The sequence below is a fragment of the Aquarana catesbeiana genome, linkage group LG10 (genome assembly GCF_042186555.1).
Source record: "Aquarana catesbeiana isolate 2022-GZ linkage group LG10, ASM4218655v1, whole genome shotgun sequence".
NCBI classification, from domain to species: Eukaryota; Metazoa; Chordata; class Amphibia; order Anura; family Ranidae; genus Aquarana; species Aquarana catesbeiana.
In genome coordinates this window covers 203104483-203130357 of record NC_133333.1, presented here as the reverse complement: position 1 = coordinate 203130357, position 25875 = coordinate 203104483, and the positions used below count along the sequence as shown (strand labels likewise).

Below are 25875 nucleotides of genomic sequence, written 5' to 3'. Positions count from 1 at the left end.
ACTTTAACACTAGGTTCGCACCTAACCACGGAAGTACAGCACATTAACCCCCTTTCGCTGCCACCTACAGCACTGCCTCCAGCTGGCCGGGTCTTTACGCTGTATGGACTTGATTCCTCCTCCTGCTATAACCTCATGGTCACTTCAGTGGCCATACCCTTATAGCAAAATTGTTCAGTAGACTCTGCTGAACAAACCTGTAGCTCTGGTCAGCGGATTACAATCTTCTGATCAGAGTTATTCCCCCCCCCCCCCCCCCCCGACAGCAATCCCTACCAATCACTCCTGTGTCTATTGCTAACCTGGTCTACTATGTGTTAGTTTATGATGAATAGGAGTGACTCCTTAATCATTTATGTGATGTGCAGCGTAGGCCGAAGAGAAAGGGACTGTCTTCTTAGTCCCTTTTCTCTGTCTCAAAAATGAGATATTGAGGTCTGTTTAGACCTCTGATATCTCACCAAAGGCAAAAAAAAGGTATAAAATATTGTAAAAAAAAGTAAAAATAAAATAAAATAGTAAGGCCCTTTCAAATGAAATGACTCCGAGCAGATTCGCCTGCTCAGTGGGGGGATCTGTCCGCTGATCCCCACAGAGCAGGGGGGTGGCAGGTCCGTGTCTGCTCCACTTATGCAGAGAGGACACAGACACAGCCTGCTGTTCTCTATGAGGCGGATGGATGGAAACGCACCACCTGTCTATTTCCATCTGATTCTTATCCGATTCGATCTGCTAGACGAATGGGAAACGGATCCCTATCCGACTGTTTTTGGTAGACTGGATTGGATCGGATGCAGGCAGGTGTAAACAGACCACATGTCCATTTTACATCAGCCTCTCCATAGAGAACAATGTATGGTCCGATCAGGTCCGCCTGAAAAAACGGACAGGTGGACCCAATTGGTCTGCCCGTGTAAAAGGGGCCTAAGGCCTTGTTTTTTACAGGACATACACAGCGTACACCCCTGCAAGGCCTTGTTTACCTGTACAGGGATGCACATGTATTCCGTGCAGGTAAATGTGGACCTCTGAGGGCATACACTTTATTCCACATGTGAGCAATGCTTTAGTAGCAATTTAGCAGGAGTTGTGTTTATGTGCACTAATAATGATTTTAGTGTATTTTTAGTGAAATAGCAATTTGAACATTTGCACAATTATTGTGGGGCCAAAAAAAAACAGTAGCACTTTTTTTTATTCTACAGGTCATTTGCTTTCAGAAAACGTATGGTTGGGGGGTCTTTTCAAATTCTGAAAGCTCTAAGTGAAAAATGATAACCTCCTGGATTTTTAGTGTAATTTGTTTTTATTTACAGTTTTGCATACCTTCAGTTTTCACCATTTCACAAAAAAAGCGCAATTTAACATTTACAAATATCTGTTATTGATTAACTCAATACAGTTTTTTAGCTTTTTTATTTAGTAGGAACTTAGCAGGAATATTGTAAATTTTGCCATGTACAGTATGTATCCAATTATAGGGATTTTAGTTTCTAATTTCTATTGTGGGGCCTAAACAAAATCAGTAGCACTTTTTTTTATTATTCTATAGGTCATGTGCTTTCAGAAAATCTATGGTTTGAGTGGTCTTTTACAAATTCTTAAAGCCGTAAGGGAAAAATCGTAACCTCCAGTTTTTAGAGTAAATTGTTTTTATTTACTGTTTTGAGCACCTTTTTACCATTTCAGAAAAAGGTGCAATTTAAAATATACAAAATATTTGTTATTAACTCAATACAGTTTTAACATTTATATTTAGTAGGAATTTTGTAAATTTTGACATGTATGAATCCACTAATAATGACTTTAGTGTATTTTTAGCGAAAATATTAATTTAATAAACATTTGCGCAGATATTGAGGTGCCTTTTAAAAATCAGTAGCTGTAAGTGAAAAATTAAAACCTCCAGATTTTTAGAGAAATGTTTGCGGACATCTGGTTTTTACCATTTCTCAAAAAGGCACAATTTAAAATTTACAAATATTTGTTATTTATTAACTTAGTACAGGTTTAGTTTTTATATTTAGAAGGGATTTAGCAGGAATTTTGTAAAAATTTGCTGTGTTTGTATCTTCTAATAATGATTTTAGTGCATTTTTAGCAAAAATATTGTTTTGGTAAACATTTGCACAAATATTGCGGGGCCTTAAAAATCAGTAGCACCTTCCTTTTATTCTTTCAGAAAATGTATAGCTTACAGGGTCTTTTACAAACTCTGAAAGCTGTAAGTGAAAAATGAAAACCTCCCAGATTTTTTTGAGAAACTTGGTTATTTATGGTTTTGTGTACATTTTCATTTTCACCATTTCGCAAAAAAGGTGCAGTTTTAAAATTTACAAACATTTGTTATTTATTAACTCGATTCAGGTTAAGCTTTTATACAGGGGGTCCCCGACCTACGAACATCCGACTTACGAACGGGGCCCGAGTGACGTCACCGCGGCCTTGTCCGGCCTAGTGAAGCCTCCAGGATCCCCAGTCTTTCCTACGAGCGCTGCCCCGCGGAGGTGCACCGCGGCCGGCCGGCCTGCCTGGACACAGCATCTATCCATCTCCCTGCTGTGCCATCAGGTGAGCAGCCTGTAACAGCCTGTGAGCAGTACTGTAATATGCTTAATATGCAGTGTACTGTACCTGTTCCTCCTGTCCCTGCCGCCATGTAAAGAGTAAGAGGGGAGAGCTGTGCTCCTCCCCTCTCAGCTCTGACAGAAAATCTAGCAGTGCTAGGAGGTGACAGGGTCAATAAAGGGAACCTGTCACCTCCAATTGCTATCACACAGGGAATTGTTTTCTCCTGTGTGATAGCAATAAAGTTAAGTGAAAAAAAATTTATAAAAAAATAAAAAAAATAATACAGTATTAATTAAATTAAAAAAAAATAACAAAGTAATTAAAAAAAGTAAAGAATAATTAAAATAAAAAAAATTATACTGTCTGTATCCTCATTAGATGGATTTAATCTCACTTCCTGACTCTGAGACTGGATTTGTACTTAAAAAAGGTACTGTTCCGACTTACAAACAAATTCGACTTAAGAACAAACCTACAGTCCCTATCTCGTTCGTAACCCGGGGACCCCCTGTATTTAGTAGGAATTAGCAGACATTTTGTAAAATTTGCTGTTTGTATCTGCTAATGAAGATTTGAGTGTATTTTTAGCGAAAATATTGCTTTGGTAAACATTTGCACAAATTTCATTATGCCCTATAAAATCAGTAGCACCTTATTTGTATTCTACTGGTCATGAGCTTTCAGAAAATGTATAGTTTGGGGGGTCTTTTACAAACTCTGAAAGCTGTAAGGGAAAAAAAAAGCAATGGAAGAATTGCAAAAATGATGTGGGCAGCTGAGTTTAAAAGTGGAACACATGGCCTGCCAGCGAAAGGGTTAAAGCATGCATGTTTTTGCACACACATTAATGTGCACAACGTTAATCAGCTCATTCAAAATGAATAGGATGCTATGCATATGATGAGCTTTCACTAAAATGTACCTCTAGTGGGGAGATGTGTTGGGTCCCATACAGTGTAAATGGGGCCTTATGCCGCGTACACACGGTCGGACTTTCCGGCATACTTGGTCCGGCGGACCAGAGTGTGCCGGACAATCCGCCCGTGTGTGGGCGGCGGCGGACTTTTCCGGCGGACTTCTTCCCAAAAGCCCGCCGGACCTAGATTTCAAACATGTTTGAAATCTTTCCGTCGGACTCAGTTTCGGGCGGAAAGTCCGCTCGTGTGTGTGCTGGTCCGACGGAAAGCCCGCTCGTGTGTAGGCTGGTCCGACAGACCAAATGCGACACGAGGGGATGGTATTGCATCTCGCGCTCGCTGCAATAGGAAAAACAAATCTTCCTATTGCGGCGAGCGCGGGGCATACCAGGCCCTTAGGTCTGGTATGGATTATAAAGGGGAACCCCGCTACGCCGAAAAAACGGCGTGGGGTCCCCCTAAAATCCATACCAGACCCCGATCCGAGCACGCAGCCTGGCCGGTCAGGAAAGGGGGTGGGGACGAGCGAGCGCCCCCCCCCCCTCCTGAACCGTACCAGGCCGCATGCCCTCAACATGGGGGGTGGGTGCTTTGGGGGAGGGGGGCGCCCTGCGCCCCCCCCCCCAAAGCGCCTTGTCCCCATGTTGATGAGGACAAGGGCCTCTTCCCGACAACCCTGGCCGTTGGTTGTCGGGGTCTGCGGGCGGGGGCTTATCGGAATCTGGGAGCCCCCTTTAATAAGGGGGCCCCCAGATCCCGGCCCCCCACCCTATGTAAATGAGTATGGGGTACATGGTACCCCTACCCATTTACCTAGGAAAAAAGTGTAAGTAATAAAACACACTACACAGGTTTTTAAAATATTTTATTAAACAGCTCCGGGGGGGGATCTTCCTCCGGCTTCGGGGGTCTTCTTCCGGCTTCGGGGGTCCCTCCGCTTCATCTTCTCCCGGCGTCCGGTTGGTTCTTCTCCGCTCTCCGGCCTCTTCTCCCGGTGTCGCAGGTCTTCGGCCGGCCCCTCCGCTCTCTTCATGTAGCTCTATTGCGAGCGGAGGTCCGGACTTCTGGGCTTCTTGGCTTCTTGGCTTCTTGGCTTGGCTTGGCTTCTCTTCTCTTCCCCCAGATGTTGACACGACGCTCTCTCCGGCTGGACTGGTTTCTGAGGGCTGCGTTGTGACTTATATAGGCGGAGACCCCGCCCCCATATGATGTCACAGTCCCTGGGCATGCTGGGACTGTGACGTTTTAGGGGGCGTGGTCGGGGCGTGGTCGACCACGCCCCCTAAAACGTCACAGTCCCAGCATGCCCAGGGACTGTGACATCATATGGGGGCGGGGTCTCCGCCTATATAAGTCACAACGCAGCCCTCAGAAACCAGTCCAGCCGGAGAGAGCGTCGTGTCAACATCTGGGGGAAGAGAAGAGAAGCCAAGCCAAGCCAAGAAGCCAAGAAGCCAAGAAGCCAAGAAGCCCAGAAGTCCGGACCTCCGCTCGCAATAGAGCTACATGAAGAGAGCGGAGGGGCCGGCCGAAGACCTGCGACACCGGGAGAAGAGGCCGGAGAGCGGAGAAGAACCAACCGGACGCCGGGAGAAGATGAAGCGGAGGGACCCCCGAAGCCGGAAGAAGACCCCCGAAGCCGGAGGAAGATCCCCCCCCGGAGCTGTTTAATAAAATATTTTAAAAACCTGTGTAGTGTGTTTTATTACTTACACTTTTTTCCTAGGTAAATGGGTAGGGGTACCATGTACCCCATACTCATTTACACAGGGTGGGGGGCCGGGATCTGGGGGCCCCCTTATTAAAGGGGGCTCCCAGATTCCGATAAGCCCCCGCCCGCAGACCCCGACAACCAACGGCCAGGGTTGTCGGGAAGAGGCCCTTGTCCTCATCAACATGGGGACAAGGTGCTTTGGGGGGGGGGGCGCAGGGCGCCCCCCTCCCCCAAAGCACCCACCCCCCATGTTGAGGGCATGCGGCCTGGTACGGTTCAGGAGGGGGGGGGGCGCTCGCTCGTCCCCACCCCCTTTCCTGACCGGCCAGGCTGCGTGCTCGGATCGGGGTCTGGTATGGATTTTAGGGGGACCCCACGCCGTTTTTTCGGCGTAGCGGGGTTCCCCTTTATAATCCATACCAGACCTAAGGGCCTGGTATGCCCCGCGACGGGGCTCGCAAGGTGTCAATCTCGCCGATAAAAGCGGCAAGATTGACATCCTTTTCTAGTCCCGTCGCACCTGAGTCACGTTCAAAATGAACGGACTTGTCCGTGTGTGGGCAAGTCCGTTCATTCTGAAAGTCCGCCGGAACTCCGGCGAAAGTCCGTCGGAAAGACGGGCGGACTTAGCCCGCCGGAAAATCCCGGCGTGTGTGGGCAAGTCCGTTCGTTTTAAAGTCCGGCGCACCTGGCGGACAAAGTCCGTCGGAAAGTGTGCCGGACCAAGTAGGATAGAAAGTCCGCTCGTGTGTACGCGGCATAACTCTTACCTACTGCTCTGCGGCTGTTCTGGTTAGCTGGGACAGCTCCAAACCTAGTTTACCACACAGCTTCCAGACAGCTGAGTAGGTTACAGTTTTAAAATGTATACACTTAATGGAAGTCTCATTTCAAAAGTTGCAGCTTAAAAAAGTACATTAATGGACTTTTATATTGTGCACTGCTGTACATACTGTATACATTAATGTTTGTTGCATTAATGCAGATTATATTTTTGTTTTGGTCACACTTCATAGGAAATCAAGGTTTTGTTTTTTTTTTGCCTATGTTTTGAACAAACTAAAAATGTACTTGTCTCAGGACATGGCTGTAAATCATACCATGCAAACTGTGGTTTAAGTCTTTAGCTAGGCAATGGCTAAATTCTGTGTCCGGTGATGGAGAGGAAGTGCATTTTGTTCTATATGTGGTAGCAATCCTCTTGCTCAGCCATATCCAAAAGAAAGGGCAGTAGCAAAGATTAGTAAAATGTGTTTCTCTAGCAGAGCTTCTAAGCATCACATGAACCACAACTGTTCTACAGTGCATTGATGGGAAGGACGGTTCAGCTAGGAGAGTGTTGCAGTATATATCTGAATGTTTAATGCTGTTCTTTCTGTACCTAAATAAATTTAAATTTTCCTTTTTTTTCTCCTCCCTGTTTTGTTTTAGTTGTTAAGAAGTGGTGTGTGTGGGAGAGGGTATGTTTCTCCACGCAAGCCAATGTAGAATGCATAGCTCCTCTGTTCCAAACTGTGCAAGAAACTCCCCAGCCGATTCCAGCCAAGATCAGAGGTGCCGTCCCAAAATGGATCCAAGGCAGTCTTCTACGTAATGGACCTGGCCGATTTGAATTCGGAAATGACAAGTAAGAATGTTATTTGTTGATGTTAACGCAATGTAATATAGATTGTGGTGTTTGTAGGCTTGTACAGTGAGGAAAATAATTTTTTGATCCCCTGCAGATCCTGTAAGTTTGTCCACTTACAAATACATGAAAGGTCTATAATTTTTATCATAGGTGTATTTTAAATGATAGAGACGAACATCAACCAAAAACCCAGAAAAACACATGACACAAATGTTCTAAATTGAGTTGCAGTTCAGTGAATAAAATAAGTATTTGATTCCCAAGCAAAACATGCCTTAGTACTTGGTGGAGAAACCCTTGTTGGCAAGCACAGAGGTAAGATGTTTCTTGTAGTTGGTTACCAGGTTTGCACACATCTCAGGAGGGATTTTGGTCCACTCTTCTTTACAGATCTTTTCTAAATCCTTAAAGGAGAAGTGCAGCCTGAGCTTTTTAGGCTGGGCTTCTCCTCTGTGTCACAGGAGTGCAATTTGTTTTGTACTCCTGTGACCTGTTTTCAGCGGAGAGCGGTCTAAAGTCCGCTCGCCGCTGACATTGCACCACGTCATTCCGAAGTATGGATCCGCCAGCTGCCTTGACTGATGGCAGTCTCAGCGAGCCGCTGAGACTGCCCCTTCTCACCCCTCCACAGCTCAGCGCTCCAATGAGTGTGGAGAAGCAGAGAGGAGAGCTGCTGACTGACAGGCAGCAGCTCTACTCTCGGGGATCTGTGAGAACCGAGCCATCGCTGGTGTTCGGTGGCTCGGTTCTCAGTGCAGAGACAGCGGGGGACGGATGCAGCAATGGTCTGATGCTGCATCTGACTAGGTAAGTATGAATTTAAAAAAACAAAACAAAAAAACAATGCTTCTCTTTTATAGTGTTCCTAATCCCAGAACCTGGATTCACTATATCTAGTCTCCCACAGTACACAGAACATGGAAATGCAATTATTTTAGTAAATATAAACTGATAAATACCTTTTCTCAACAGCAGTATATAGCAGCCTTGTGACTTTTATCAGTTCCTAGTAAAGCTTAAAGGAGAAGTTTTCATTCTCCCCTGATCATCTGTCTAGACAGTGCCGATTGGCCCTGTGCTGATCACATGCGCCCTCCCAAGAAAAACAAAAACTCACTAGCAATACACACCAAACTGAGCATGTGTAGCCCGTCCCCTGGCTCTGTAAATATCAGGGTATTTTTTGGAGACAGTGGAAAAAGAGAAGGATCAGAGAGACAGGATTAAACAGCCTTTACACAATGCAAAGGATTAACCCCTTAGGTTAACATTTGTCTCCTCACCAAGCTTCTTGCTGATGGTCTTGTAGCCCATTCCAGCCTTGTGCAGGTCTGCAATCTTTTTCCCTGTCATCCTTTGACAGCTCTTTGGTCTTGCCCATGATGGTAAGGTTTAAATGGAAGAAAGAGATTCTGTGGACAGGTGTCTTTTATACAGTACACATAACGAGTTGTCGTTAGGAGCACCTTCTTAAAGTGACAGGACTAATCTGTGTACTACATGAGCACACACTGTAGCCAGTCTGTGGGAGCCAGAATTATTGTTGGTTGGTAGGGGATCAAATACTTATTTTACTCACTGAACTGCAATTCAATTTATAACATTTGTATTGTGTTTTTTCTGGATCTTTGGTTGATATTCGTCTCTATCATTTAAAATACACCTATGATAAAAATGATAGACCCTTCATTTCTTTAGAAATGGGCAAACTTACAAAATCTGCAGGAGATCAAATATTTATTTTCCCCACTGTATATGTGAATGCATGTACAATTAAAGAGCACCAATCACCAAGGGAAATGTGTAATATTTTAATTTTCCCTTGTGTTGTTTTAGTGCAGGGTTACCTCTGAGGTAATATTTGTTTTTTTGTTTTTGCACACAGAAGAGTGGTGTCAGGGATCATGAACCAAGCAGAGACACAAAATGCTGTTAAAATCACACCTTTAACTTGCTTACTGGGCACTAAAACTCCCTTCCTGCCCAGGCCAATTTTCATCTTTTAGCACTGTCACTCTTTGAATGACAATTGCGCGGTCATGCAACACTGGACCCAAATTAAATTTGTATCATTTTTTCACACAAATAGAGCTTTCTTTTGGTGGTATTTAATTACTGCTGGGTTTTTTATTTTTTGTAAAAAAAACGAGTTTAAGAGTTTAAGAGTTTCATAGTTTGTTATAAAATTTTGAAAACGGGTAATTTTTCTCCTTCATTGATGTGCACTGATAAGGCAGCACTGATGGGTGGCACTGGTAGGTGACACTGATAGGCAGCACTGATGATGAAGCACTGATGGGCATTGATCGGTGGCACTGGTGGCCACTCGTAGGTGGCACTGGTGGGCACTGACAGGCAGCAGTGATATGCACTGGTAGGTAGCACTGGTGGGCACTGGCAGGTGGCACTGGTAGGCACAGATGAGGCAGCGGTGCTCTTGTTAGGGACAGATGTACCTCTGACAGAAGCCAGTGATCGGCTTTTTTCTTCCTCCTCACGTTGTCAGCGTGAGGAAAAGAAAAGCTGATTACCGATCTTCTGTTTACATCAAGTGATTAGCTGTCATTGGCTGACAGCTGATCACGTGGTAAGGGCCGGGGATCGGCCCCTTAGACTGAGTCTCATTGACTGGCTGATCACAGAGCGCGTGATCTCGGGAGGAGGTACATGGACGCCCTCCTGGCAATTAAGGCCTGCGCTGTAGCAGTCTTTCGGCTCTAGCGCGGGCAGGAGGTGGTTAATGTAATAGTAAAATAATACAAGTCGGGAACGTAGTCAAAAACAGAAGCCAGGGTTAGAAACTGGTAATCAGACACGCCGAATCAGAAAACCATAGTCCGAAGCCAAAGATCAGGATCAGGAACCAGAAGAAACGTCAGCCAGGCAAAGTCAAACAGGAACACAGCAGAGAGACACACTGGATATGTTGACCAAGGCAAAGACATCGAAGGAATGAGCCAGGCAGTTTAAATAGCCAAAAAGGGCTGGCTGTAGGCTGGACTAATGAGGCAGGTAATGGTAACCAGGTGAGTCATTGGGGAAACAATGAGTGGCTGGTAATTATCTGACTGCTGAGCACTGAGAAGAGAGCTGCTATAAGGCAGCCCTGACAAGTGGATGATGAGGGAAATGCATCAACCTTTCTGACTCGGGAAATTTCTGCACCTGATGTCACATACATTCATCTCAGCCTAGCTCGTTGTTCACCATGAGGCTGGGTTCACACCTATGCGAATTGGATGCGGTTTTTCCCGAATCCAATTCGCATAACAGGAGATTGTGACCGGCTCTCTATGGAGCTGATTCACATATCTCTGTTGTGGCTGCGGAGCGGCTTGCACAGGAATGCAATGCGTCTTTGACTCAGTTTCAGGGCCGAATTCAGGCAAAAATTTGTCCCTGAAACGGAGAACAGGGATGCACCGGACTCCTGCTGCGAGCTGCATCTGTCAGAGGTGTGAACTCAGCTTGAAAGTTAATCTAAGGTCAGCAAAGCAAACTAAAACTTTCTAGAAGTGTCTTGACCCTTATGTAATACAGCCAAAAAAAGGTTGGGCTGAAGCATTTTATTGTTGCTTTATGATTTCTGTCCCTCGTAGAATCCAAGTCTCTTCAATAGCTGTCATACAGGAAGATGTGGTAAACCTAAGAGAACTCCCAACAGTTTAAAAAAAAATAAAAAATCAAGCAAGGGTCCAAAAAAATTACAGCTGGCATCAGGCATTTTCATGCATTTCCCATTACCCATAATATAATGCCGCGTACACACGACCGGACTTTGCGGCAGACTTTGTCCGGCGGACATTCCGACTGACTTTTCGTTGGACTTTCCAAATGAACGGACTTGCCTACACACGATCAACCAAAGTCCGACGGATTTGTACGTATGACGTACGACCGGACTAAAACAAGGAAGTTCATAGCCAGTAGCCAATAGCTGCCCTAGCGTCGGTTTTTGTTCGTCGGACTAGCATACAGACGAGCGGACTTTTCGACCGGACTCGAGTCCGTCGAAAAGAATTGAAACATGTTTCATTTCTAGGTCCGTCAAACTTTTGAGGAAAAAAAGTCCGCTGGAGCCCACACACGATCGAATTGCCTGACGGACTCCGGTCTGCTGGACCAAGTATGCCATAAAGTCCGGTCATGTTATGCGGCATAATGCATAGTTTATTCATGGGTTAGTAGGATGAACTGACTTGCTGATGATTTCTGCATTATTTAGCCAAGCTCTAGTTAAGGGTAATAGCACATTAGTGAAATAGTGGCTAGGACTCTCTTGTTATTACTGTCTCAGAAGGGGCATAGATGTGCGTTAAACAGGCATATGCTAATACAATCTGGTATGACACTTTCCAGATCTCTTGCAGCTACCCAAGCATGTTTTGGTTTGAAAATATCTTGTTGACAGGCCTAGAAAAATGGGAAGTCCGCTGAAAGCTACATTTTTGCTGTGTTCAGTGCTGTGCCAATAAGTATAGACATGTAATGTGACTGCAAACAGCTCTCCTGGGCATGCCTTTATACAATAGGCCCAGGAATATTCAGCACAGGGGCGCTTAGAGTGGACAAAACAAGATACACTGACCACCTATGTGTCACCATTATACCATGTAGCAGGGACTGTACTCTATATTTCTTAACTATTAGGTGACACAAAAGGGTATTCAGAGACGTAGGGTTATGCAGCTTCCTTCAGGAGATTGGACACTGGCAACCAACCAGAGTTGTACAACAGCCCAGCATAACCCCTCTCATGCCCAGCATGCCTCAATTTTTTGCTAGTGTCTTAGGAGAATGGAATTCTTCACTCAGAGAAACAAATCACAGTCTTTACCTTTTTTTCTTTTTATCAAGGCTTCTTCTAGCAAGATTCTACAGAAACTGCAGAGCTTGAAAAGCTCCCTGTTGCAGCTATCCAGATTGCATAGTCTGGGAAGCTGAAGACATGGGGATTGCCTGTAATGTGACCACTGGGCTCTCTCCAGACACCTAGTGTACAATGTGTTGCAGCTGCAGAGTGATTTGTGGGTTTAGGGCTTTGCTGCACTTGTCTTTTTATAAGCCTGTCCCTAAGATGACTGCTCGCAGAAACTGGAGTATGCCCACTTGTGAGTGACGTCTGGGCATGCAGCGGGCACTTAGTGTACTGAGAATTGCAGTTGCACAGTGCTACACAGGTCCAGGCCCATACTGCACCTGGCCCCTGTGCTTGCTTTGCTACACTCTTGAGGCATACCCATTATGAGATACTTTGGCAACCTTCTTCTATGGGAATAGTCAGCTAAGACCTGGTCAGCCAATGTCCAACAGACAGTCCACAAATTGCAGAGGTTTGGATGGATCCTGAACCTCGTGAAATCTGCATTGTTGCCAGATTATCATCTGGAAATACCTGGGCTTCCTAGATATGGCTCATTTCAGAGTCTTTCTCCCCCAAGGGACAGACTCTTCATTCTTAAAAATGTGACCCTCCCTCCACTTTTGCATGAAGGTCCTTAGCTTGATGGTAGTTTCTGTCAAGGCAGTTTTTTATGCCCAACTACATTTAATGCCATTGCAACTCATCCTGGCTGCAAGAAGGCAAATTCACTGGATTTTGGCATTCGCTTGTTGCCAAGGGCCAGGTTAGCCTGGCCTGGTGGCTGTCCAGTCTGGCCCTGGTCAGGGTAATCCTTCCTTAGTCTTGCATGGAAGCAAGCCTCTTGGGTTGGGGTGGAGTCCTGGACACTCTTTCGTTACAGAGCTCTTACTTGCCAGGGGAAGCCTGTTTCCTGACAAACATTCTGGAACTGTGGGTGATTTGCTTGTCTCTTCAATGCTGGACTGTTTGCCTGCAGGGTTTAGTCAGACAATGCCATGCCTGTGGCTTACATCAGTGATCAAGGAATCGCCAGAAGTCTAATGCCGCGTACACACGGTCGGACTTTTCGTCTACAAAAGTCCAACGGACGCCGACGGACTAAAGCTGGCTGGTAATCCGTTCGTGTGTGGGCTTCTCCGGACTTTCAGCAGACTTTTTCAGCCTCAAATCCGACGGACTTTAGATTTGAAACATGCTTCAAATCTTTACGTCGTAACTACGACGGACCCGAAATCCGCTCGTCTGTGTGCTAGTCCGACGGACAAAAACCCATGCTAGGGCAGCTATTGGCTACTGGCTATGAACTTCCTTATTTTAGTCCGGTGTACGTCATCACGTACGAATCCGTCGGACTTTTGTGTGGTCGTGTGTAGGCAAGTCCGTTCGTTAGAAAGTCTGCTGCAAGTCCGCCGAAAGTCCGCCGGAAGTCTGTCGGACAGGCTGTCGGACTTTTGTAGACGAAAAGTCCGACCGTGTGTACGCGGCATTAGAGAAGCTGATCAGATCCATGTTCAAGCTCTATCCACTATCCACATCTCCTTCATCCAGGCACTTCAATACACTGTGTGTTATCTTAATAGAATATGTAAAAAAAGCACTCACAAAGATAAAATAGAGCTCCGCATGACAATCAGGTAGCCTCTTGGACAGAGATCAGACACATAACCATGATGTCTTTCCTTGGTCATCGGCAAGGGAGCAGAGAAGGAATGGAAGCAGGGAACCGCTGTCACTGGGGAGCCAGAGCCTTGGATGGAACACATGGCCCAGGATATGAAGCCATGTTCTGTAGTAGGGAAATGCTGGAGCTGGAACAGGAACGCATTTCAAAGCAACTTTGCTTCTTCCTCAGCCTCAAAAGCCTGTATTTCTCCTGAGGTTACCTGTGGGTTTTCTTTGTATCACAAACAATTCTTATGGCAGTTGTAGCTGCAATCTTTCTTGGTCTACCTGACCTTGGCTTGGTATCAAGAGATCCTCAAATTTTCCACTTCTTAATAAGTGATTAAACAGTACTGACGGTACCGACTGGCATATTCAAGGCTTTGGATATCTTTAATATCCTATAGTTCCATTCCCTTGTTACACAGGTCTTTTGACAGTTCTTTTCTGCTCCCCATGGCTCAGTATCTAGCCTGCTCAGTGCATCTATGTGAAAGCTAACAAGTGTATTGACTATTTATACACAGACGCTACTTGCAATTTAAAAAGCTACAGATGTAGGAAATTAACCTTTTAATTGCCATCTTACCCTTTGTGTGTCACCTTCTGTGTCTGTACCAAGGCCCAACATTCCAGGGGATGGAAACTTTTGAGCAGGGCCATTTGGGTGATTTCTGTTATTATGATTTGAAAAGGAGCCAAACAACTATGTGATAATAAATGGCTTCATAAGATCACTATCCTTAAATAAAAGACAGTTTTTGACATATCAGTCATATCCTAAGAGAAGCTGTTAATGTAATTACAAACAAGCAATAATGTACTGTATGTAGCTCAGTGGAGATGTTTCTATTATTTCCTACCTTGTTTTAAGAATGGCGTCTCCTGTTACAGGTACAATCACTGGTTTGATGGTATGGCTTTAATGCACAACTTCCACATTGAAAATGGCTCGGTCACCTACATGAGCAAATTTCTGGAAAGTGACGCCTATATAAAGAATAAGACGGAGAACCGGATCGTATGCTCAGAGTTTGGTACTTTGGCAGCTCCAGACCCCTGCATGTCTGTATACGATCGCATGAAATCCAGATTCGATTTTAAAAAAGGTAAATACTCCTATCTTTCTATATACTTTTATATATAGAAACAGTAGTGTTTAGATCTCTGGTGCCCAAACTGCAGCTCAGAGGCCACAGACCGTGATCTGTGACTTGGTGCTTACTCAAACCAGTAAAAGAAAAATATTCCCTAGACCGGCTTTAGGTTGTTCTTTTAGGTTTTTCTTATGTCTGTAGTGCTTTTAAAATTAGGCAGTGAAGGTGATTAGCCTCTCTTTAGTTTTTGTACTACTTCAATCACTAGCATGTCCCAATGGCATATTTCCTACTGTTTTTTTGTTTGCTTGTAGAATAAGTCCCATAACAACCCACTTGTTTCCCTCTTGGATGTAAAGTACTAGCATGGTCCACTTTTGTGTCTGTGGAATACAAATCCCAGCTTGCCCTATGGCCTCTCTCATAGACTGCTATATCCCACTTGTCTCTCTTCTGAAGTTCAAGTGAAAGTCCCAATATGTCCCACTAGTATCTCTCTTGCATATATACAAATAAAAGTTCTAGGATTCCCCCAATAAGTACCTCTTCTCACTGAAAAGCTTCAAATTTATTTATTTTTCACAGGTACTTATATAGCGCCGTCCATTTACGCAGCACTTTACATCTGTATTGTATATTCACATCAGCCCCTGCCCTCAAGGAGCTTTCAATCTAAGGTCCCTAACTCACATCCATACATACACATACTAGGAGCCAATTTAGATAGTAAACAATTAGCCTACCAGCATGTCTTTGGAGTTTGGGAGGAAACCCACACAGGCCAAGGGAGTACATGCAAACTCAGTGTAAATGGTCCCATGGTTGGGGTTCAAACCAACAACCCTAGTGCTGCCAGGCAGGATTGCTAACCATTTAGCCACTGTGCTTCCCATAAATCTCAAATCTCAGCGTGCCCCACTGGTATCTCTCCTGTCTCCATGGAAATACAACTCCCATTATTTTCTGCTTTGATCTAAAGTCATATTTCAAGTCCTACTAATATCTTCCATGCCTTTGTAGAACTAGGAGTCCTAGAACACTAGAGGATTCCTTGCCTCTTTAGGGCCAAAAGCCCCAATTGCATCTCTTTTGACAAGTAAAAGTCCTCTTATGTTCTGTTGGCATCCCTCATACAGTATCTCTGTGGAGCTACAAGACCCAGTATGTCACTTTGTTTATTTTTTTACATTTTTTAGAACATCTTCACGATGATCTCGATTTACATGCAATTGTGGTATAACATGCAGGCTCTATTCATATTGTTGGACTGCATTAATGCACACGCATTATTGCACAATGCATTAAAGTAGGGGTGCACCGAATGGGTTTTTTTGGTGCCAAAACCTAAAATGAAAAAACACTAGGCTGAAAACCAAAACTGATACCGAAAATGACTGATACCGAAACTTATTTTTTTTTAAATATTTTTATATAGGAGATGGTCAGAGACTGGGGACATGGTGCAGGAGATGGTCAGAGACTGGGGACATGGTGCAGGAGATGGTCAGAGACTGGGGACATGGTACAGGAGATTGTCAGAGACTGGGGACATGGTGCAGGAAATGGTCAGAGACTGCAGACATGGTATAGAAGATGGTCAGAGACTGCAGGCATGGTACAGGAGATGGTCAGAGACTGGGGACATGGTACAGGAGATGGTCAGAGACTGGGGACATGGTACAGGAGATGGTCAGAGACTGGGGACATGGTACAGGAGATGGTCAGAAACTGCGGACATGGTTCAGGAGATGGTCAGAGACTGCAGACATGGTACAGGAGATGGTCAGAGACTGCAGACATGATACAAGAGATCAATGCAGCCTCACCAGTGCCCGTCAGATGCAGCCAGCCTGTGTCCCTAGTGCAGCCAGCCTGTGCCCCCAGTGCAGCCAGCCAGCCTGTGCCCCCAGTGCAGCCAGCCAGCCTGTGCCCCCAGTGCAGCCAGCCAGCCTGTGCCCCCAGTGCAGCCAGCCAGTCTGTGTCCCCAGTGCAGCCAGCCAGCCTGTTCCCCCAGTGCAGCCAGCCAGCCTGTGTCCCCAGTGCAGCCAGCCAGCCTGTGTCCCCAGTGCAGCCAGCCAGCCTGTGCTCCCAGTGCAGCCAGCCAGCCTGTGCCCCCAGTGCAGCCAGCCAGCCTGTGCCCCCAGTGCAGCCAGCTAGCCTGTGCCCCCAGTGCAGCCAGCCAGCCTGTGTTCCCAGTGCAGTTAGCCAGCCTGTGTCCCCAGTGCAACCAGTTAGCCAGCCTGTGTCCCCAGTGCAGCCAGTTAGCCAGCCTGTGTCCCCAGTGCAGCCAGTTAGCCAGCCTGTGACCCCATTGCAGCCAATTAGCCAGCCTGTGTCCCCAGTGCAGCCAGTTAGCCAGCCTGTGTTCCCAGTGCAGCCAGCTAGTCAGCCTGTGTCCCCAGTGCAGCCAGCTAGCCAGCCTGTGTCCCCAGTGCAGCCAGTTAGCCAGCTTGTGTCCCCAGTGTAGCCAACTAGCCAGCCTGTGTCCCCAGTGGATGGTCAGAGACTGGGGACATGGTACAGGAGATGGTCAGAGACTGGGGACATGGTACAGGAGATGGTCAGAAACTGCGGACATGGTTCAGGAGATGGTCAGAGACTGCAGACATGGTACAGGAGATGGTCAGAGACTGCAGACATGATACAAGAGATCAATGCAGCCTCACCAGTGCCCGTCAGATGCAGCCAGCCTGTGTCCCTAGTGCAGCCAGCCTGTGCCCCCAGTGCAGCCAGCCAGCCTGTGCCCCCAGTGCAGCCAGCCAGTCTGTGTCCCCAGTGCAGCCAGCCAGTCTGTGTCCCCAGTGCAGCCAGCCAGCCTGTTCCCCCAGTGCAGCCAGCCAGCCTGTGCTCCCAGTGCAGCCAGCCAGCCTGTGCTCCCAGTGCAGCCAGCCAGCCTGTGCTCCCAGTGCAGCCAGCCAGCCTGTGCCCCCAGTGCAGCCAGCCAGCCTGTGCCCCCAGTGCAGCCAGCCAGCCTGTGTTCCCAGTGCAGTTAGCCAGCCTGTGTCCCCAGTGCAACCAGTTAGCCAGCCTGTGTCCCCAGTGCAGCCAGTTAGCCAGCCTGTGTCCCCAGTGCAGCCAGTTAGCCAGCCTGTGACCCCATTGCAGCCAATTAGCCAGCCTGTGTCCCCAGTGCAGCCAGTTAGCCAGCCTGTGACCCCATTGCAGCCAATTAGCCAGCCTGTGTCCCCAGTGCAGCCAGTTAGCCAGCCTGTGTTCCCAGTGCAGCCAGCTAGTCAGCCTGTGTCCCCAGTGCAGCCAGCTAGCCAGCCTGTGTCCCCAGTGCAGCCAGTTAGCCAGCTTGTGTCCCCAGTGTAGCCAACTAGCCAGCCTGTGTCCCCAGTGCAGCCAGCTAGCCAGCCTGTGTCCCCAGTGCAGCCAGCTAGCCAGCCTGTCTCCCCAGTGCAGCCAGCTAGCCAGCCTGTGTCCCCAGTGCAGCCAGCTAGCCAGCCTGTGTCCCCAGTGTAGCCAGTTAGCCAGCCTGTGTCCCCAGTGCAGCCAATTAGCCAGCAGGGGAAGAGAGGGAAGAGAGAGGAGAGCTGCCGCCTGGTTGATTGGAGCTCCAGGAACATAACAGCTTTAATTTCAATAGCTGTGTGTTCCCCGCTGTGCGCCGTCACATACAGCCCCTCTTCTTTGTCCTGGCACTTTGATAGACAGATCACACGTCCAATCCTGGGATGGGTGATCTGTCTATCAAAGTTCCCCGGACAAGGGGGAGGGGCTGTATGTGACGGCATGTGGCGGGAACACACAGCTATTGAAATTAAAGCTGTTATGTTCCCGACGCTCTAATCAACCAGGCGGCGGCGGCTCTCTTCTGAGCTATAGGACACCCCCATAATGGGCGGCACCAGGGGCTGGGGGTGGAGCCCTGCCCAGGCCCCGCCCCATTTTCTGTTCCATTATCGGCCATTTTTCTCTTTCGGCAAATTGCCAAAAAGGCCATTTTCAGCCGATATGTATCGGCAGCCGAAATTTCGATGCATCCCTAGATTAAAGTGATTGTAAAGTCTCTATTATTTTTCAACTTAAAAAAAACGTCATACTTACCTGCCCTGTGCAGTGGATTTGCACAGAACAGCCCCAATCCTCCTTCTCGAGTCCCTCGCTGGCTCTCCAGGCACCTTCCTCCTGTTGAGTGCCCCCACAGCAAGCAGCTTGCTATGAGGGCGTCCAAGCCGAGTCACAGCTCCCTGTGTCCATTTAGACACGGAGCCACAGCCTGGCCCTGCCCCCTTTCTATTCTCATTGGCTGGCTGACTGACTTTAACAGCAGCGGGAGCCAATGGTGTCACACTGCTGTCTCAGCCAATGAGGAGGGGAGTCCTGGGCAGACGAGACATTCCTATAACATTGCTGGATCTAGAGGGGGCTCAGGTAAGTATTAGGGGGAGCTGAGGTAGGCTGCTGCACACAGAAGGCTTTTTAAAAAATCCTTCTGCCTTTACAATCACTTTACGACAAGCTATTCATTTGAACAGACTGCCTGATGCATAAAACACGGCATGTACTGCTGCTTGTAAAGTGGCACACTACAATACATAGTCCTGTGTTACTGTGCGCTGCAACACACGTTTGTTGACATAACTCGTGTTTTTTTTTTTTTTTTTCAATCCCTTTCAGTATCCACTGACAACTGTAGCGTAAACTATGTGATTTATAAAGGGGATTATTATGTCAGCACTGAGACCAATTTCATTCGAAAAGTGGATCCAGCGAGTCTAAAAACACTGGACAAGGTAATATTTAAAAAAAAAATGGATTTCAGGAAGGATTTTGTAAGATTCAAAGGACTTTGATGAAGAACAGGGCACCTGACTGTAAATATCCACCCAGAATACTGAAAAATGTTGGTAGTTTTCAACTTGTCTAGTCACTCAAATTTATGGGGAACAGTGGTTATCATGTGTTCTAAAGTATTACACATTTACAAAATTCATCATTTCAAAAAAGAGACATTTATACATTTTGATAAAAATCTGATTCTATATAAAATGAACCTTATTGCTCAAGACTATTCAAGTTAGGGTACATGTACTTGTAACCCGGCATTATGCATTTTACGTTTGAATTGTTACTTTGCCTTCAAAGTCCCACTATGCTTAGTTGTTTCTAGTCTCTTCCAGTTTATGTATTAGTTTATTTATGTATTATACAAAAATCTTGAGATGCAATACTTTTTATTTAGCAAAGTGTAATTTCTTCAGTGTTGTCACATGAAAAGATATAATCAAATATTTACAAAAATGTGAGGGGTGTACTCACTTTTGTGAGATACTGTACATACAAGTACCATCTTGATAACAGCAGGTGAGGGTTTATTACTTTTTTTATTTGTTAATGAATAGGTGGACTGGAGCAAGTTCATTGCTGTAAATGGTGCTACAGCACACCCTCATTATGATCCTGATGGGACTGTGTACAATATGGGAAATTCTTATGGGAAAGAAGGTACGTGTGATTATGTCTTCATTCATACAATACCTGCTAGTGTACAACTTATCTTTGCAAAGAAAACTTGGGAGTTATATGAAATTCTATTGTTACTTTATTATAAAACCATTTAATTACTAGAGGAACTGAGCAGGCAAATTCACTGAAATGTAATAACTTCTCTGTTGTTTGACATATTTAGAATTGAACACCAGCCTGACAGCTAAGTATTCTGCGGCGCTATAGTATATAATGTAATGTAAGGCTGCTAGTTGTAGTCCTTCACCATCAACAATATAGAAAGGGTGTGTGAGCACATAGTAGCATCATTGCTGAAATTTTCATGTTACAGTGGCTTGCAATTTGGGGCACCCGGGATTCTACAGTATCTGGTATTCTCTGTCCAGCTACCTTTTAGGGTCATGACAGGCTTTCTTTCAATAGAAGGAATTTATTGTATCAAATAATTTCCATTGTCAGGGTATTTTTACCATATGTTTTCACTGTAGGTAATGCTCTTTAAAAGAGAAATATGGTCAAAGTTCTTTTGGACATACTTCTTATGTTTGTCACAGCAGTGAACTTACTTGTGCTCTCTAGTGACCCAGAATCAGCTGACAGCAGGCTAAAGCCTGCTGTCGACTGACATCACATAGCCACTCCAGACTCTGGAGGGATTCCGACAATAATGCAGAAAATGTCAGAATCCAACCAGCTGCCTTACAGGCTGCTGGCTCAGCCTCTTAGTGCACTGCTGGGAGCCTAAGCCAGCTGCTCTCATCCACTCTCCTGTCCAGTGAGCACTGGAGGGACAGAGCAAAGATCTGGTATCTGACAGTCACTGCTATATGCTCAGTGAACAATGAGAACTGATCGATCAGTGGTCACATGATCGCTCAGTTCCCTGGCTTAGAGCCAGTAGGGAACAGCTTTCAGCATCGCAGCAGGTAGATAAGTATGTATGTATGTATATTTTATTTATTTTTTTTAATTCTGAAATTCTCCTTTAAAGCTTATTGGCACCATATTACATTTATTTCCTTACAGGTACACGTTACAATATAATTAGAGTTCCCCCTCAGAAGTCCAGCTCTGGAGAAACTCTGGAGGGAGCACAAGTCATATGCTCCATAAATCCAGAGGAGAAAATGAAACCTGCCTATTATCACAGCTTCGGTGAGTTGGGTTGTGGATATTCAAAAGAGAATTAAAGTTGAACTTTCTCAACCTTTTGCTCTCTTCTTGATGGAGATGTATGTAATTCTGGCTTGTGTGTTTTTTATATTTTATTCATTTATTTATTTTCTTAATTTGCCATTTCAAATTTTACTGGCTACTGAAAACTTTTTTATTACGTATTTTCCTGGATTAAATCTATGATGGCGCCAATATGAGAAGTTAAAATATAAAATAAAGTGTTGTTTTTTTATTTATTCATTATAAATAAAATTGTTATTGATTTTTCTTTTTTATAAGTCAGGTAAAATTGAAACACTGTATAATAATAGTATCACTTTAAAATGTACAACGTATACACCACTAGTTTGAATTACAGATGAATGGGATGGTACAAGATTCCTTGAATTTCAGTTTTTATTAACGACTTGTTTTCACCCCATCTACCTCCAAAATAATGGGATTGAGTAGCATGGGGTTAGTAGAAGGGTTTCAAGCATTTAGATAATGATTCACTAGTATTTCCTGTTTTTGGAACATTTTTAAGCATTTGGGATGCTCCCTGATCGTTTACTAGGTATTAAAGCGGAAGTAAATGGTATCTGAGCATCACAAACCAAAAACACTATTTCATTCATTTTTTATATACAAAGAAAATTCACCCATCTGTCCATGTCTCCATGCTTTAGCCCCTAGCATTTTCAGCCATGGTTATCTTAAATAAGGGCAGATGATTCATGCAGCCTTTACTTCCTGGAATCCATCTGCCCTTAGCCCAGACATACAGTCAGGAGGAAGCCCCTCCTGTAGATGGAAAAAAAAATGTCCTTGAAGATTCATGATATTCAGTAGGAAAAAACTGTGGTGCTGCTGTAGGCAGACCAGTAATACAGCAGGATGGATGTGAGGGATAAAAAGGGGGGTAAACAGATCAACATTTGGAGGGAAGAGGTAGCTCCTGCATATAGGTCCTGAGTAAACCTAGTGTGTTTGAAAACAGAAAAAAGCAGTGGGCGCCTCTATCTGAGTGTCGAGTATTGGAAATAACTATTTGGTAGTGATGAATAAATATGGCACTCATATTTGATGGAGGAAATATCAGCTTGTCATCTGTGGAAGTCTTGACATCTCTAGCAGAGATCGGCAGGCAAGCGGCTGGTGGTATGCAGAGATTGGCCGTGAAGCTGCTGGGTGGTAAGAAGGAAGCGCTGGAAAATGGAGAGGCCAGCAGCGTGATGTGCATCGATGTTGGGTGTCCTTGGCTTGCTTGACACTCTTCTGAAATGCAGAGTTTGGCCAGGAAGCACTGAGCAGGAACAGACATGAGCGTTGTGGCTGATACCACGCCCCCTGACGGAGAGAGACGTCATCACCTCATCCTAGCAGAGATTGCTGAGCCAGCCTAGGACACTGAGAAGCCGCCGCTCTGCAGCATTGCATACAGTTTAGCATCCCCAGCCACAACGCTTCTGTCTGTTTCTGCCCAGCCGCTTCCTGGCCGAACTCTGCATTTCAGTGTCAAGCAAGCCAAGGACATCCAGACGCCAATGCACACACCACACCACTGGCCTCTCCATTCTCCAGCGCTTCCTTCTCACCACCCAGCAGCTTCCTGGCCAATCTCTGCACAACACCAGCAGCTTACCTGCTGATCTCTGCTAGAGATGTCAAGACTTCTGCAGATGACAAGCTGATATCTCCTCCATCAAATGTGAGTGCTATATTTATTCATCACTACAAAATAGTTATTTCCAATACTCCACACTCAGATAGAGGTGCCCCCTGCTTTTTTCTGTTTTCAAACACACTAGGTTTACTCTTGACCTACAGTGCCTCGCAAAAGTATTCACCCCCCTTGGCATTTTTCGTGTTTTGTTGCCTTACAACCTGGAATTAACATGGATTGTTTGAGGATTTGCCTCATTTAATTTACAGAACATGCCCACAACTTTGAAGATGTTTTTTTTTTTTATTTTTTTATTTTTTTATTGTGAAGCAAACAACAAATAGGACAAAATAACAGAAAAAGTCAATGTGCATAACTATTCACCCCCCTAAAGTCAATACTTTGTAGAGCCACCTTTTGCGGCTATCACAGCTCTAAGTTGCTTTGGATTAGTCTCTGAGCTTACCACCGGGATGTTTGCCCATTCCTCCTTGCAAAACTGCTCCAGCTCCTTCAAGTTGGATGGTTTGCGCTTGTGAACAGCAATCTAAGTCTGACCACAGATTTTCTATTGGATTGAGGTCTGGGCTTTGACTAGGCCATTCCAACACATTTACAGTGGGGCAAAAAAGTATTTAGTCAGCCACCAATTGTGCAAGTTTTCCCACTTAAAAAGATGAGAGAGGCCTGTAATTGTCATCATAGGTATACCTCAACTATTAGAGACAAAATGTGGAAACAAATCCAGACAATCACATTGTCTGATTTTTGAAAGAATTTATTTGCAAATTATGGTGGAAAATAAGTATTTGGTTACCTACAAACAAGCAAGATTTCTGGCTCTCACAGACCTGTATCTTCTTCTTTAAGAGTCTTCTTTGTCCTCCACTCATTACCTTTATTAATGGCACCTGTTTGAACTTGTTATCAGTATAAAAGACACCTGTCCACAACCTCTAACAGTCACACTCCAAACTCAACTATGGTGAAGACCAAAGAGCTGCCAAAGGACACCAGAAACAAAATTGTAGACCTGCACCAGGCTGGGAAGACTGAATCTGCAATAGGCAAGCAGCTTGGTGTGAAGAAATCAACTGTGGGAGCAATAATTAGAAAATGGAAGACATACAAGACCACTGATAATCTCCCTCAATCTGGGGCTCCACGCAAGATCTCACCCCATGGGGTCAAAATGATCACAAGAATGGTGAGCAAAAATCCCAGAACCACACGGGGGGACCTAGTGAATGACCTGCAGAGAGCTGGGACCAACGTAACAAAGGCTACCATCAGTAACACACTACGCCGCCAGGGACTCAGATCCTGCAGTGCCAGACGTGTCCCCCTGCTTAAGCCAGTACATGTCCGGGCCCGTCTGAGGTTTGCTAGAGAGCATTTGGATGATCCAGAAGAGGATTGGGAGAATGTCGTATGGTCAGATGAAACCAAAGTAGAACTGTTTGGTAGAAACACAACTCGTCGTGTTTGGAGGAGAGAGAATGCTGAGTTGCAACCAAAGAACACCATACCTACTGTGAAGCATGGGGGTGGCAACATCATGCTTTGGGGCTGTTTCTCTGCAAAGGGAACAGGACAACTGATCTGTGTACATGAAAGAATGAATGGGGCCATGTATTGTGAGATTTTGAGTGCAAACCTCCTCCCATCAGCAAGGGCATTGAAGATGAAATGTGGCTGGGTCTTTCAGCATGACAATGATCCCAAACACAACGCCCGGGCAACGAAGGAGTGGTTTCGTAATAAGCATTTCAAGGTCCTGGAGTGGCCTAGCCAGTCTCCAGATCTCAACCCAATAGAAAACCTTTGGAAGGAGTTGAAAGTTTGTGTTGCCCAGCGACAGCCCCAAAACATCACTGCTCTAGAGGAGATCTGCATGGAGGAATGGGCCAACATACCAGCAACAGTGTGTGACAACCTTGTGAAGACTTACAGAACATTTGACCTCTGTCATTGCCAACAAAGGATATAATAACAAAGTATTGAGATGAACTTTTGATATTAACCAAATACTTATTTTCCACCATAATTTGCAAATCAATTCTTTCAAAAATCAGACAATGTGATTGTCTGAATTTGTTTCCACATTTTGTCTCTTATATTTGTGGTATACCTATGATAAAAATTACAGGCCTCTCTCATCTTTTTAAGTGGGAGAACTTGCACAATTGGTGGCTGACTAAATACTTTTTTGCCCCACTGTACATGTTTCCCCTTAAACCGCTCAAGTGTTGCTTTAGCAGTGTGTTTGGGGTCATTGTCCTGCTGGAAGGTGAACCTCTGTCCTAGCCTCAAATCACACACAGAGTGGTACAGGTTTTGCTCAAGAATATCCCTGTATTTAGCACCATCCATCTTTCCCTCAACTCTGAAAAGTTTCCCAGTCCAGACTGCTGAAAAACATCCCCACAGCATGATGCTGCCACAACCATGTTTCACTGTGGGGATGGTGCTCTTTGGATGATGTAATGTGATGTGTTGGGTTTGCGCCAGACATTGCGTTTTCTTTGATGGCCAAAAAGTTCAATTTTAGTCTCATCAGACCAGAGCACCATCCTCCATACATTTTGGGAGTCTCCCACATGCCTTTTCGCAAACTCAAAATGTGGCATTTTGTTTTTCTCTGAAAGTAATGGCTTTCTTCTGGCCACTCTGCCATAAAGCCCAACTCTATGGAGCGTACGGCTTATTGTCGTCCTATGTACAGAAACTCCAGTCTCTGCTATGGAACTCTGCAGCTCCTCCAGTGTTACCTTAGGTCTCTGTGCTACCTCTCTGATTAATGCCCTTTTTATCCGTGAGTTTTGGTGTGCGGTCGTCTCTTGGCAGGTTTGATGTTGGGCTATGTTCTTTTTATTTGGTTATGATAGATTTGATGGTACTCCTAGAGATCATCAAAGATTTGGATATTTTTTTATAACCTAACCCAGACTTGTGCTTCTCAACATTGTCCCTTACTTCTTTGGAGAGTTCCTTGGTCTTCATGGCAGTGTTTGGTTAGTGGTGTCTCTTGCTTAGGTGTTGCAGCCTCTGGGGCCTTTCAGAAAGGTGTGTATATGTAATGACAGATCATGTGACACTTAGATTGCACACAGGTGGACATCATTTTACTAATTATGTGACTTCT

At 45.3% G+C, this 25875-nt stretch overlaps 1 protein-coding gene across 2 annotated transcripts in view; it reads left to right on the top strand.

Annotated features, from left to right (window-relative positions):
* Positions 1-25875, top strand: part of LOC141111115 (carotenoid-cleaving dioxygenase, mitochondrial-like) — a 79102-nt gene that overhangs the window by 29264 nt on the left and 23963 nt on the right. For both annotated transcript variants that reach the window (XM_073603133.1, XM_073603132.1), the window contains exons 2-6: positions 6634-6829; positions 14253-14467; positions 19079-19194; positions 19804-19906; positions 20936-21064. In XM_073603133.1, coding sequence (XP_073459234.1) covers positions 6634-6829; positions 14253-14467; positions 19079-19194; positions 19804-19906; positions 20936-21064 — 759 coding nt within the window. The remainder of the gene's footprint in view (positions 1-6633; positions 6830-14252; positions 14468-19078; positions 19195-19803; positions 19907-20935; positions 21065-25875) is intronic.